We start from the raw sequence: 14,739 nt of genomic DNA, 5'->3' as shown, positions 1-14,739 counted from the left end.
CATTGTTTTTGCTCAGTTTCTTCCTCTTCTTCTCCAAAATAAGGTCAGTGACAAGAACCAGACGTCTGTCACCATGGTAACTAGTGTTGGGTTACATCATGTTGCAATTTTATAGCAGGAAGGATTTTGACTCCTGTCACCATACATATATGAATGTGTTTGAGTAAGAAATAACAGAGCAGACCATGTCCGAAGGTAAACATTATGCATTTGCTTTGCAAATGTTACCTTTCTAGTTCACTATTGTATCCACTAGTATTGTACCTCTTTCTATGCAGAAAACGAACAACCAACAAACAAACAGTAACAACAAAACAAACTCTTGTGTCTATTTGACTTTAATAGACCATATGATGGGACTTATGTTGGCATAAGCTGTTTGATGGTTCCAATTTTGCTCAGTGCGTCTGTTATAAAAACATGACCACTGCACCATAGGAAACCACTACGGCAGCAACATTACTGGACTAGTCAAACAAGCCGAAGCCCATGTCGTCATCAGATTCTTCTTCTTCCTCTTCTTCCACCTTGGCTTCCTCCTTGGCTTCTTCAGCAGGTGCAGCCGTAGTGGCAGCTGCAGCCTGGAAGGCTGAGGGGTCGGCCAAGAAGGCCTTCATCTGGAAAACACATCAGCATAAGATCAGCTGCTGTAGGTTAATTATCTTTTATCTTGCTAGATCAACTACTAGTATTGTAGTTTTCTTCTGTTAAATCTTGGTAAGTCCAGCTGCTGTAGTTGTATGATTCTAAATCTTACTATTCCTATTGTCACTGTCCCAAAAATCAATTTCAGTTGTCCCGAAGTGAGGACGAACTGTCCCAACCTGTTTTGGGGAAGTTTTGTATGACTTCAACTTGAAGTCAACTTTATTTTGCTTATGTTCACTCCAAGGCGCACTATAATTGCAGAGTAGCACTATAATTGCAGAGTAGAGAGGAAATTCAGGGGGACTTTTTCGGATTCAAAAGCCGGGGCGTGTGCCTGATAAACAAAAGAAGGGCTGACATTCTGATGTCGATTTTTGTATTGTCCCAAAAAGGTCCCAAAGTGTCTTTTTAGTTGTCCCAGCCTACATTTTAGTGGACAGTGGCCATCGGGCCACCTTTAATTTCGAGCCCTGCAGATGTCTTACTGAGGAAAGACTGCGTGTGTAAGAATGTCAGTTAGCTTGAAAAATGAATCCACTTTACTACAGGGCTCGAAATACTGGGTGCATGTGCACCTTAGTGCACCCAAATTTAAAGCTGTGCACCCAATTTTTTTCTGTGGGTGCACTGGTGCACCCAAATATTTTGTAGGTATTTTTGTACATATTAAATGTATAACAGTATACAGCATATTCTTGGCATCTAAGTGTCAGAAATCTTTGTTATAGTACTTGTTTTTGATTTTGAACTTTGCTCCCATTTTAGATTCAAGCTCAGAAGAGGAGCAGTAAGATCTGTAATTAGGTTTTGTTTTACATGGTGCACCCAAAAAATTTTCTGTGCACCTAATTTTTTAGGTTGGGTGCACCAGTGCACCTATTCCCAAAAATAAATTTCGAGCCCTGTACTTTATGGTGCTTTTCAGTAGATGTTACCTGTTCAGCCTGGGAGAAGGTGATGTCTGTCTCTGCTGCGATGGCCAGCAGGTTCTTGAAGCCGTTGGCGACGGAATGTGGGACAGAGGCAGCGGTAGGGTAGCCGATGGACAGGCACACACTGGCTACGTTCTGGATCCCCTGTAATGAACAGATGAATGTCTTTATTTCAGGTATTTCACCCATAGAAAACAATGGTACAAACATAGAAACACAAACTATACATACAGCATATTATATACATTTTTAAAAAAGTAATTTCTGTCATGTCAACATCAATGCCATACATCAGTTTCTTTAGAACAAAGTTTTGTTGCAAAACTAAGGACTTAAGTTGACGTTTCTGTGACCATCTGCCACCTACTTCAGGGCAATACAGACTAGTTCTGCTATTTATATTTTATTCACATAGTTAATGAGCATTAGGCCACACCAAGTTAATTTGTTGGTTCTCGGATTTTTTTCATAAAAATTATTAAGCGACGGCGAAAAAAAATAAAAACAGGTCCAGGCATCCTATCATAGCCTCAAATGCTATGATAGGAGCCATGAAGTCAAAACAAAAGGCTGGGTTGAAATTTACAATAAATTTTGAACTTTTAACCAAACCACTGCAATGATAGATGGAAAAACTGTAACAACTAGGAAGAAAAGGACTTTCCTCAACTGTTGAGGGCAAAATATGAGCATTTTTGAGTTGATTCAGAACCAGACATTTTTTTTGCAAATCAGAAAAAAATGAAGAGGCCAATCTGAGACCCAACAAATTAAATTGGTGCATGTGGCCTAAGTTGACATTTCTGTGACCATCTGTCACCTTCAGGGCAATACTGACTAGTTCTGCTTTTTAAAATTTTATTCACATAGTTTATGAGCATTAAACAGCAAGCACAAATGTGCTTATAGTTCTACTTTACACTGCAGATGGGTGTCGCTGTTGCAGTGTTACTGTGTTCAGTTTCTTCATACTGTTCATACAAATGATGGTTTTTGGGAGGGCCTCAGTAATATCATATATACCAGACTTGAGCCATAGATTGTTCATAGATAACGACTATAAAAAATTACTAGTGTTCAATTTATCACAATTAATGATAAACAACAATAGTTGTGATGTCACCAGTCTACATCTTCTGTAGTTTATATCAGCACCTTTTTCAATATGAAGAAAAAGAAAGTTTCACATTTTTTAAACCTATCAAAGCTAATCATTTTTTTAACGGTGTCGCTCAATGCAAGGCCAATTATTTTTGGCCACTTCTAGGCATAGAGCTAGAGGTACTTAAGTGAATATAATGTAGTTATGTCAGGAGATGGCGGTGGACCTTTGTTTTGAAGCTTTGTGGATTGTAATCGGACGGAAAGCAGCTGTTTGGAAGAGAGTTCCATAATTTTGCAGTCCGGGGAAAGAAGCTGTTGTTGTACAATGACTTTGAGACAGGTATGTTGACGGTGTATTGATGAGAACTGGAAGAGAACCTAGTGGCACGCTGAAAGGTTCTGAGCGGCGGAACAAGAAGTGCAAGTTCTCCTGAACATCGACCGTGTTCAGAAGACATGCAAACTTAAGAGCGCCCAACTTACCTGCATGAACCTGGCTAGGATGTCTTCATCAGTGATGTCCAGGATAGATGGATGGAAGACTGAGCCACTGTCATACACTGGAAAAAAAAACGTGTGTGCCTACATGTTATCATTGTTCTTACATGCTAACTAAAAAAAAAACAAGATAGTATTAATTTGCATGGACTGACCGCAAGCTAGGAGCTATAAGAGCTAGGCGACTACGGTTTGCTGGTCACTCACTGAGGAACTGCAGGGAAATAGCCTCGAACCTTGTCCTGTGGTCCCCAGCACATGGGAGAGGGAGGCTGGGAAGACCACCCCTCTCTTACCCAGACGTGCTGCGAAGGGACGTTGGCCTTCGGGCCGAAGACATGGGGAAGGCGATGCAGGACAGAGACTACTGGGCAGCCATGGTGGTTCGGGTGGTAGAGGAGGACTGGCACCTGACTTAAGTCAAGTAAGTCAAGACCGCAAGCAAAGAGTCTTGTACAAAGGAACCCACTCAGATTGGTCTGTTACCTCCTGTGGACTTCCCCAGGGCACTGTCCTCGGGCCCTTAATATTCCTAGCACTCATCAACAACGCAAGTGAAGACACCACAGGGTTCTCCCCAGACGATGGAACAAGGGCGCTGCGCCCTGATACTCCTAGCTCAGCGCCCTCATACTCATTTTCAAATCTAGGGTGTTGCATCCCGATTTTTCTACAAAATTTCGCTAAAATTCTATAAAATTTCCTGATTTCGGGGCTTAGTGGCGTCTATTTTACCGCCGGCATTGTCTCTGAAAACTTGTGAATGGGGCGATAATCGAGTAAACAATGAGTATTTCGCACGACGCTACTGAGAGAATCGCTGTCATTGGTGGAACATCGGGCGCCCCGCTAGCGTTTTGAAGTCGTGTAAAGAAAGCTAATTGTCTGATTTCTTTGTAAACCAAAGCCCTCGACCCTGATAATAAGTTTAAAAATAAAAGCCGATACGTTTACGAACTTATAAACCGTAGAAAATTCCCTACCGTACCGCGACATTATGAACATGTGGCGGCCGCGAAATTCGTTGACGCGACAGAAAATGTCTGGTTCATGATAGCGGTATTTCCCATTTATTTTATTTACGATATATTGTATACGATTTATTTTTCCCCTGCTGTCGGTTTTTAAGTCCCGAAACGTTAAAAAAAAAGCTGAATTTTGCCCACAAACCCGGACGGGGGACGGCCTGTACCTATCGGCGTAGCACATGGCGGCCGCACCGCAAGGCTTCTGCCAAAAATCGGCAACGCGACAAAAAAATGCATGGTCCATTTTAGCGATATTTACCATAAAAATAACGTATGTGGTTTATTTCTCCCATGGTATGAGTTTTAAGGTCTCAAAACCTCTAAAAAAGCAGAAATTTGCCGACGAAAACGGACGGGCAAGGCATGGGGAGGGCACTGTTGACGCCTGCATGACCCCCAAAAGGTCGAAGGTCATAGGGCACGTCCATTGCGCAATCACCTTAATTCGCCGATTTAGCTAATTTTAGGGCGTTTGAAAATTGATACAATCACATTATCGACTTGTAGACAAGCAAAGGGATAGAAACCAATAAAATGTTGTGCAGATTAATATTTTTTTCTTCAGATTTCTTTTTTTTTCTTCTTTTTTTTTTAAATTCAAAAGTATTTTCTTGAATGTGTAACTTTGTTAGTCCTAAACATGGGACCGATTATTTAATGTTAGAGAAGTGAAATTTTGTTTTGATGGTACTCTTGATGGTACTTTGATAATTATAAGGGACTTGTTTACAAGTTGGTGATAACATAAGGATTAGCATTAGGATAAGGTTTTGTCCCAGCTTCTCTACATTTTCCCATAATTGCTTGCCTCAAGTTCCAAGTGGAAAATGTATGACTTAATGTCATATTCTGTTTCAATTGTCGAACTTGAAGGCACCGTTGGCCCCCGGTTAGGGGTCAGAGCGTGGAACCTATGCCCAATTTTTTCCTGTATGTTAACATTTTTTTCTGGCAGTTCAAAACCTGAAGTTGCAGGAAATGGCTTCCATTTGTATTTAGATAAAGAAAAATGCTTCAGCTTCCCCCCTCTGGAGGGGGGGCCATGCCTCTCAAATCCTGGGGAGAACCCTGCTATAGTGAAGACTGTTCTAGTAGTAGTGTATACAAGTGCTGCACTGCTTGGTGCAGAACTACAAATAAAGGAGATGTATCCTCTTGTGACTTCTATAAGATGCTGTTACCTGTCTTGTTATAATGTTACACATTTACCGGCAAATAAATGCATAATGACAACCACATACAAATTGAGTTTCCAATTATAGTAATAAGCTAGAAGAGTCCCAACACCTTGATCTTGAAGTTAAATCATGGTTAAATGTGCCATTTCTTTTCTTTCAACTTGGTGTTGGAGTCTCTTAAGCTATTATGTGTAAGTTGTATATTTAGGAAAGACAGAAGGCTGAAATTGCAGGAAATGGCCTCCATTTCTATTTATAACAGTCAAAATGCTAAAGCTTCCTCCTCCGGAGGGGGGGGGGCACCCCCCCTACGGACCACCCCCCCAAGGACGCGCGTTGCGCGTCGCTTAGTGTGTGCTCGGTAAGTTTCCTCCCTCATACTAAAATTTTCTGGGGAGAACCCTGCACCATTGCAAGAAAATGGAAATCCGTAGATGACCTTAATCTAGCAGAAAGTTGGAAAATCACCACGACATCCCATCTCCAAACTGATCTCGACAGTCTCGATTCTTGGACAAAAAGACAGAAAATGAAACTGAACCCTAAGAAATGTAAAGTAATGCACGTTTTCTTTACAAAAGTCACAACGATACCACCACCACTATCCATCGCCGGCAAAACACTGAACAAAGTAAAAGTTGTTAAGTTGCTGTACTCGGCCTATTCGTGCAAGCGGACCTTGACTGGGAAACACATGCTAACCACGTAGTGAAGTCCGGTAACAGAAAACTGTTCCTGCTCCGACAGCTACGACCAGGGTTGGACAAGTCCAATTGCCCCCTTGCCCAGGGCAAGTAAAAGCACTGTTCGGGCAAGTGAATCCCCCTGAATGGCAAGTAGATTTTTTGGATGTGGCATTATGTCTTTCATTAAGTCTCAAACCTCTTTTTTTGGTAAATACTGGTCAAGCATAGAACAATATAAAGGGCTTTTTTTACTGAAAAAATTTCCTTGTGGTAAAAATGCATAGAAATGTGTCATTGGTATTTTGCATTGGGCAAGTTAAAGTTGGTTCGGGCAAGTAGAAATTACCACATGCTTTCCCAATAGGGCAAGTGGATTTTTGAAAACTTGTCCAACCCTGACGACGCCTCGGCCTCTCTCCAGACGATTTACTCACTTGTTATAAGACCTTGGTCAGACCAGCTTGTGAGTATGCTGCTCCAGCATGGCAACCGGGACTCACAAAGAAACAACGAACAAGGATCGAGACCATCCAGAAAAGGGCTTGTCGGACAATATCGGGCCCCGCCTACACTTCCTACCCAGAGGCATGCAAACTACTCGACCTGCCGACCCTAGAGAACAGCCGCCGCCAGCTGTGCTACAACTTCGCTACACGACTGCTGCATTCAGAGACTTTTAGAGACTGGTTACCCCCATACCGCAGCGAGATCAGTGCCAGAACAACAAGATCATCACATCTACTTGACTCTGTTAAAGCACGTACGATCAGATACCAAAAGAGTCCTATCCCCTATATGACAACCCTACTGAACGAGCAGAATACATAAGTCAACACTGTGTACTTTATAATATGACCCCCTTGTTTATAATTACTTAGTATACATCCTATATGAATAATAGAAATATTTTTAAAGATTTTAATAATTTGATATAGCACACAAATGTCCATCTTTTAACCAACGCATTGTACCAATTTTAATATACATTGTACACTTCGACTGTACATAAAGTGTAGTTGTAATCTTTAATTTTTAACCTTTAGTAACAATTGTTATAAGTCTATGATAATGTATGTAATATACTATGTACTGTCACCATAATTCAGTCTTAGGACTGCAAGTGTGACATGTGTGGTGGAAATTTCAAATAAACCATTCTTATCTATATAGTGCCGTTTATATGTACAATTTGGGGGTACTTTTTGTGCAACGCATCACACCGCAGGGCAAAACGCAACGACTGCGGAAGTAACTATGCCACCGCAGGGCAAAAAAAATTCAAGGGTCTATGACCTGATTAAGACTTCAAATTATTTCAAAATATTGTGCAAAAATTGCCAGCAGGACAAGGGTTAAAGTGTATCAAGAATGTGAACAGCTTACCATGCTGGATCCCCAACCCATATGTGAAGGGGAAAATCTTCAACATGTTCAACAAGGTCGCCTCGGAAGCTCCCACCTTCTCATCCTTCTTAATCAGGTACACCTTGTTCTGTAAAAAACAGTAAAACAAAACTTAGGAGTTAGGTCATCGTCACACATACTGTACCATGACAAGCCGCCAGGTGGCCCAAAATCTAATCACTTTGAGGACTCATCAAGACCTACACACCCTACCAAATATTTAGACAATCCATCAAGGCCTTCTCAAGTTATCGTGTTTACAAACACACACACACACACGAACGCCCCTGAAAACATAACCTTCTTGGCGAAGGTAATAAAAACAGGTCTAGGCATCCTATTATAGCCCCAAATGCAACAATAGGAGCCATGAAGTCAACACAAAAGGCTGGGTTAATATTCAAACAATGAATTTTGAACCAAACCACTGTATTGATAGATGGAAAAACTGTAACAACTAGGAAGAAAATGACTTTTCCTCAATGGCTGGGGCAAAATATAAGCATTTTTTAGCTTATTCAGAATTTTTTTTTTTTTGCAAATCAGAACCAAGAACCAACCAATTAAATTGGTGTGGCCTTACCAGGATTTCAATGGTGCCCCTTGAGATCTTGGTGGGGATTGAGAGAGCCTGGAAGAAGGATGTCTTCTCAGGACCCAGGCCGGTGTTCTGGGGGTCCAGATATACATCCACTGGTGCAATGGCACCGGCTTTAGCAGGAGCTTCCACCTAGCAACAAGAAAAGAGGGGAGAATTAGTATGGCACAATACTATAGAGATATAACGTTATGCAGTGAAATACAGATTGTTATACTTATTGTTTTGTTGTTCTCACATTGTATATTCATATTCATCTCACTTCACAGGGCTCGAAATTCATTTTGGGTAACAGGTGCACTGGTATAAAATTGGGTGCACAAAAAATGTTTGGGTGCACCATATATGTTTCATTTCTAAATAAATACTTAAGTACTATAACAATGATTTTATTACTATTATGACCCTTACATTAAGAATATGCTGTATACTACTAATACTATACGTTTAACATCTTTACATGCGTAAACCTACGAAAATATTTGGGTGCACTGGTGCACCTACAGAAAATAACTGGGTTCACAGCTCCAATTTTGGGTGCACTAGGGTGTACATGCACCCAGTATTTTGAGCCCTGTTTTTACATTCTGGCTGGTGTAGGCAAAATTTGTCCGGTGCAAGTATGCCAAAAAAATTATATTTTTTGAGCCCTGCATGTGATGCTGTAACAAAAGGGGATCAGACCTTGTTCTCCAGAATCTTGTCACGGACGTCCTTCAGGTCTCCCTTGGTGAAGACAAAGCCAACATTCCCAGAGATGTGGGGGAGAAGCCTATAGAAATAGAACACAAAACAAACTTCGTTACACTTCCAAATTGAAAGTTACATTTACCAAATAAAACTGACTTGCTTCTGGATCAGGGCCAAGAGCTGTCCTTCATTCACTTGTGAGGAAGGGGTCAATATTTCACCTGACTTACTGAAAATCCACCGAAAAACAGGCGAAGCTGTCAACCCAAAAACAGGCTAAAGTCAGCAAGTTTTTGCTTGGGTTGGTTGTAAAACACTACATTGTAACAGTAGGGGGTTTATAGGCGCTACCAACTGACCCGGCCGATGGGCCTAGACCTTTTAGCCAAATCGGTAGGAGTGTCGCTGGTTTGAAGCTGGTGCTCGGGTTTGGAAATGGGTTCGAACCCCAGCCCCGGACCAGGAGTGTCTACCTGTTTCTACTCTCCTAATTCTTACATTTTTTTCATAAGATTATCTCTATACTGGACATTACCACTTACTTCTCTAGGGAGGGGTTACTCTCCATGTGTCCACGGATAGCCTTCCTCATCATGGTGTTCTTTCCCATGAGAATCTCTGTAAACAAACAAGATTCATTGAAGATTAGCTTTGATCAGCTCAATCTAACATATTGACTACAGGGAAGACTTTCTCATAATCTAATTTTCTTTGCCCGTATTCTGGAAAAGTCCCCCTCAACATCCACTGTCAAATGCCATATGGGACCCAGTTGTTTGGCACATTCAAAACACTGAAAGAAACACAAGAAATAGTTGAAACAATTGAATAGATATTAGAAACTGCCAGACGTTTTAATTACATTATAGCATCCACTACTTTTTGACAGTTGCGTATCTCACTACTATCCTAGCTTTTTTCACAGCGTAGGGGTCAGGTACAGAAGAGCAACTTACTACAGAAAGCTGTGCATTGAGTGACAAAAACATGACCACAGCAGGGGTCTGGTATTCTTCCCGAAAAATTTTGTAACTCATAACCCCCAGAGACACGATTATTTCTGGCTTATTGGGGGACAGATTTTGTTTTCCCATTGTTATGACTTCATTATGAAGATATATTTTCATTTTTTGAAAGATTAATGATGGTTCTGCCCCCCCCCCCAAAAAAACACCCCTACACTGGTAGAAAGATAGTATACGGAGCTAAATCACAGCATAGGGGGTTCAAATCACAGCATAGGGGGCCCCAACATTCAAATAGAATAGTGAGAACTATGAGTGTGGTAAATAGACTTACCACCAGTCCCTCGTAGGGATATGCGGATGCGCTGCATCTGGTTGGAGCCCACATTGTCAGCACCGACGATGAAACACTTTGGGTATTCATCCAACAGTCGCTACAGAATCAACAAAATATATGTTATTATAACCAAACAGTAAGAACAATACTCGGCAGTTGATATAGGTGTATGTTGATTTTGTAGCACCAACGACGGCGCACATGATCAGTAAAATATAACCAAACGTTAGCAACATCACTGCATATATGTTTTCAAATAGTTTCCATGTAACGTACATGGTGTGAACAAAAACAAGTGATTCTTCTTCCTTCTTTTTCTTTCATTTTGAGGCAGCCGCGTTCAACTACCTGAAGATTCTGCTGCCTATTTGTGGTTAATATGAGATGGTGTTCGCCAGGCCTCCATCTAGGAAAGTCATGTAAAGTGCCTTTCCCAAGAGCACAAGATCAGTGACATGGCAGGATTCAAACCCTGGACCTTTTGGTTCTGAGCCGAATGCTCTGCCGTTACGCCACACGACTTGATTGCTCATACAGCCTAAGTAATTTTCTTTGCTTACCACAATCTTCAAGAAGTAGTTAGACTTCCAGGTAGCCTTGTCTTCCCTGACCATCTTGAAGTAGTACAAGGATTGCCACAAGTGGGTTTAAAGACAAGATCTGAAAAATAAAATCACGGAACTTTGTTCAGAAACAGCTCAAAATCACGGGGTACAACCTACGTCACGGGATGGCCAGACACATTCGGTGGTGGGAAGGATCTATCAGCCGCGACGCGCAGACCCTTTCGACGCGGGGCAGAGAAATCAGCCGCCCGCGCGGACCAATCAGCCGCATCGCGCAGACCAATTCGACGTCACGCGGACCTATCAGCCGCGCGCGCGGATATTTCAGCCGTGGGACGGCGCTATCAGGTGTCTCCCAGCTGCTTCCAGTGACCGTTGAAACACCCACAGCAAGGTAGGTCCTCCACAATTTCCTCTTCTGGCGTTATATAGAGACAGCGACTGCTTTTCTAACTAGGCCTATCAGGTGGCGGACTATCCAAGGGTCATCCGAAGCCAGAAATAATCGGCAGGTCTTAAAATTAAATCGAGATATAGGGAGCACAGTCCAACATCGGCGACACATCACGTCCATATTATCAAGGTAAACAAACGCCAAACACAGCATTTTGGGGCCATTAGAAGTAAATAAATCCGCAGATACGACTTGTTGGCTGTAATTGGGTGTCCAGAACAGCATAACTGTACTCTGAAACCGATGTAATGGGCCTGCAGTGTGAAAACGTGAGGTGGAAGTGATACCGCTATAACGCCCCCCTCCCCATTTTAGTCATTAGGCCTTTACATATATGTTAGTACCATACTAAGCTCCAACAGGCAATAGTGTCTTTGTCGTATCGGTTGATCTTGGCAATATGCAGTGAATACCTTCTGTCATTGTATTTGTAGGCATTACCTGTATGATTCAACGAACATGTCATATATTTCTTGTTTTTTAACTGGATCTTTGCAAGGTTGTATTATTCATTATACACATAGGAAATACACAACTATGCGGCCAGTTTAATGTGTCACTGCAAATGATACACCCTGACGGGTTCATATCAATTACAGAGATGCCTCGTCGACTAAGGCTAACACTCTACCCACGTAAGAGGTGTCGGTGCAAAGGCACATTGAAGGCAGACAAAGAATCAGATATTGGAGATGGATGGGAGACAGAGGAAGAAGATGTCAGCACTGCAGTCCCTGCAAGTCCCTTTTCCCCAGACAGTAAGAGATCACGTCTTTCCCCATGGTCGACTCCACACAGGAAAAGACAACGAGGGACCAAGCACACATCTAGCCCTGTGTCGCCTTACCTACAGAGCAGGGCAAGGAAAAAGATCCGGTTTGGTACTCCAGTGACGTCTCGTGTCATGGGCAGAACACTGTCAGCATGGAAACTCAAGGAACCTTCAGGAACAAAAGAGGAGCAAAGTCAAACATCTGCTGCAGATGTTCTGGACCTTGATGAAGACTCTGCATCCTTGGTTCACAACGCTATCCAGGAGATGATAGAGTTACTCCCAAAGGTCATGGTAGAGCTAAAATGCACAGATCCCAGTATTCAAGTAACTATATTTGCAGCAAAAATCTACATTCATGGAGGTGCTTATTGAAGAGAGTACTAGTACTAGTATTTGTCAATTTCAGTACTATGCAGTGCACCTGAAATCACTCATATCAGATGAATACTATACTTTTTCAGGTCATATTTACAGATTTAATGAATGGACCATCTCAGCCTTACATCATTGTACTATATTGACTTTATAGTTATACTTTACATTGTACAAATATTGTATGTTGTAAAGTTTTGAAAGCAAAAAAAATGGCACACAGATCATAAGCATATATATTACTAAATTTATTCTGATTGTTAACGAAAATACATGTACCATATATTTTTGCTGAATTGTCTACCAATTGAATACCATGTTCTTTCTATTGTTATACATCACTTGACAAAAATTATTGTAATCACTATGTACTGCAGTTTTATTCATAGCTATAGATAACCAGATGTATTCTACATCTGTACACATCTATTTTTCCTGAATTGTAACATCATGTTTTTGATATTGTACATCACCTGAGAAACAATGATACTGCAATCAAAAGACACTTAATTAAGTTTACTCTTCAAAAAGGGACAAAGTTGAATTCGGATTCTACAAATCCATAAGGTACAAACCAACCAACAGAAACAGAAATAAAACATGGTGTAAAAGGCACTTAGTTGTGCTCTTGAAAATCTTTACAAAGTTGAATACAGAGTCTAGGTAAGGTACAAACCAACCAACATAGTTGAAAAACAGAAATAAAGCATGGTCTAAAAGGCACTTAGTTTACTCTTTGAAAAGATGAACAAAGTTGGATACAGAGTCTACAGATCTCCATCTCCAACACTGGGCCTGCCAGGTGGCTCTCCATCTCCAACACGGGGCCTGCCAGGTGGCTCTCCATCTCCAACACTGGGCCTGCCAGGTGGCTCTCCATCTCCAACACTGGGCCTGCTACGTTATTAACCTGTTCTATTCATCAAACTTGTACTACATGGCTGAAATAGAGATTTAAAAGGAAAATTAATAAACTTGTCAACATAAACATACATGTAATTGATAACTTTAAATGAATACAACATATCTATGATGCATAAAAAAGAACCAGTGTTACCAAGATAAAGTTACTGCGTCTTAGAACTAACATCGTACTACACGTGGTCCGTACTAAAAATGGGGGAGGGGGCGTTATAGCGGTATCACTTCCACCTCACGTTTCCACACTGCAGGCTCATTACATCGGTTCCAGAGTACAGTTATGCTGTTCTGGACACCCAATTACAGCCAACAAGTCGTATCTGTGGATTTATTTACTTCTAATGGCCCCAAAATGCTGTGTTTGGCGTTTGTTTACCTTGATAATATGGACGTGATGTGTCGCCGATGTTGGACTGTGCTCCCTATATCTCGATTTAATTTTAAGACCTGCCGATTATTTCTGGCTTCGGATGACCCTTGGATAGTCCGCCACCTGATAGGCCTAGTTAGAAAAGCAGTCGCTGTCTCTATATAACGCCAGAAGAGGAAATTGTGGAGGACCTACCTTGCTGTGGGTGTTTCAACGGTCACTGGAAGCAGCTGGGAGACACCTGATAGCGCCGTCCCACGGCTGAAATATCCGCGCGCGCGGCTGATAGGTCCGCGTGACGTCGAATTGGTCTGCGCGATGCGGCTGATTGGTCTGCGCGGGCGGCTGATTTCTCCGCCCCGCGTCGAAAGGGTCTGCGCGTCGCGGCTGATAGATCCTTCCCACCACCGAATGTGTCTGGCCATCCCGTGACGTAGGTTGTACCCCGTGAAAATGCAACAATCACACTCACAGGCTGCTAAGGCAAATACTTCCGGTCCAGAGGCGTTGCCAAAAAATTGTAGTTCGTTACCTACCAGCATCTAGCGCCAAACTTTTCTCACAAAAGGTAGCTACTGCAGTACAAGGTATGGATCTGATCAAAACGAAACATTTCTGTGTTTTTCTAGTGGGTATACCTCGGTATAAACCAACAGTCTCACGACATTTTATAGTACACAAACTTGCCATGCTTACATGACTTGGGAGCCGCCATCATAAAATTTAGCGCTGCGCAACGTGAACTATCTCTACGACATCGGCCGAATCTTTCACTATAGACAACCGCTAAACACTTTTTATTACGGCAAAACTATCAAAGAATCTAAATATGTAAACTTGGTTCAGAAAAATACTGTAGTTATGCTCAAATACGCCTGTTTTTCTCGTTGATGGTGAGGACAAAATCATATCTACCTTCTTTGCAAGGCAACCTTTCGCCGAGAGGAAGTCACGTGGGTCCCAGCATTCCGTTCTCGGTAGTACACGTTTGGCCGCAAGGTGGCGCTTCGGTCATCTCCAAGCAGATGTTGAGAGGGAGTGACTACCAGAAATGTTCAGCAGTCAGCTTTGACTCCACAACGTTATTCTGCTTTTATTTTTTTAAGTCAGTGGTGATCTTTTGGTTCAACATAAAGCTAAGAATACGACCAACCAGGTTAGTTACGATAGCTTTAGGAAATGCGATGGTTAAAGAAAATTAACTTTTGTTGCT

General features: G+C 41.8%; 1 protein-coding gene across 1 annotated transcript; it reads right to left on the bottom strand.

The window, feature by feature from the left end:
- Nucleotides 1–322: 322 nt before the first annotated feature.
- On the bottom strand, nucleotides 323–14,556 carry LOC109468739 (60S acidic ribosomal protein P0-like). Its single transcript, XM_019767067.1, has 10 exons — nucleotides 14,442–14,556; nucleotides 10,629–10,728; nucleotides 10,066–10,165; nucleotides 9,309–9,384; nucleotides 8,761–8,848; nucleotides 8,062–8,208; nucleotides 7,458–7,566; nucleotides 3,168–3,244; nucleotides 1,584–1,724; nucleotides 323–617 (listed from the first exon to the last, which is right to left on the bottom strand). The coding sequence occupies exons 2-10, from the start codon at nucleotides 10,680–10,682 to the stop codon at nucleotides 468–470; spliced, it is 942 nt and encodes a 313-aa protein (XP_019622626.1). The 5' UTR covers nucleotides 10,683–10,728; nucleotides 14,442–14,556; the 3' UTR covers nucleotides 323–467.
- Between the last annotated feature and the right edge of the window lie 183 nt (nucleotides 14,557–14,739).

Source organism: Branchiostoma belcheri, unplaced genomic scaffold, assembly GCF_001625305.1.
Source record: "Branchiostoma belcheri isolate BF01 breed outbred unplaced genomic scaffold, Haploidv18h27 scaffold2, whole genome shotgun sequence".
In the NCBI taxonomy this organism is placed as follows: Eukaryota; Metazoa; Chordata; class Leptocardii; order Amphioxiformes; family Branchiostomatidae; genus Branchiostoma; species Branchiostoma belcheri.
This window is presented reverse-complemented; position numbering and strand designations above follow the sequence as displayed.

Bases quoted from the DNA above. Each gene is read 5' to 3' on its own strand.
- LOC109468739 (XM_019767067.1), bottom strand. From the start codon at position 10,682: ATGGTCAGGGAAGACAAGGCTACCTGGAAGTCTAACTACTTCTTGAAG. The intron at 3,245-7,457 runs GTAAGCTGTTCA...TTTTTTTTCCAG, and splicing joins TGGGTTGGGGATCCAGCATG to TGTATGACAGTGGCTCAGTC. The intron at 1,725-3,167 runs GTAAGTTGGGCG...TGTTCATTACAG, and splicing joins TCCTAGCCAGGTTCATGCAG to GGGATCCAGAACGTAGCCAG.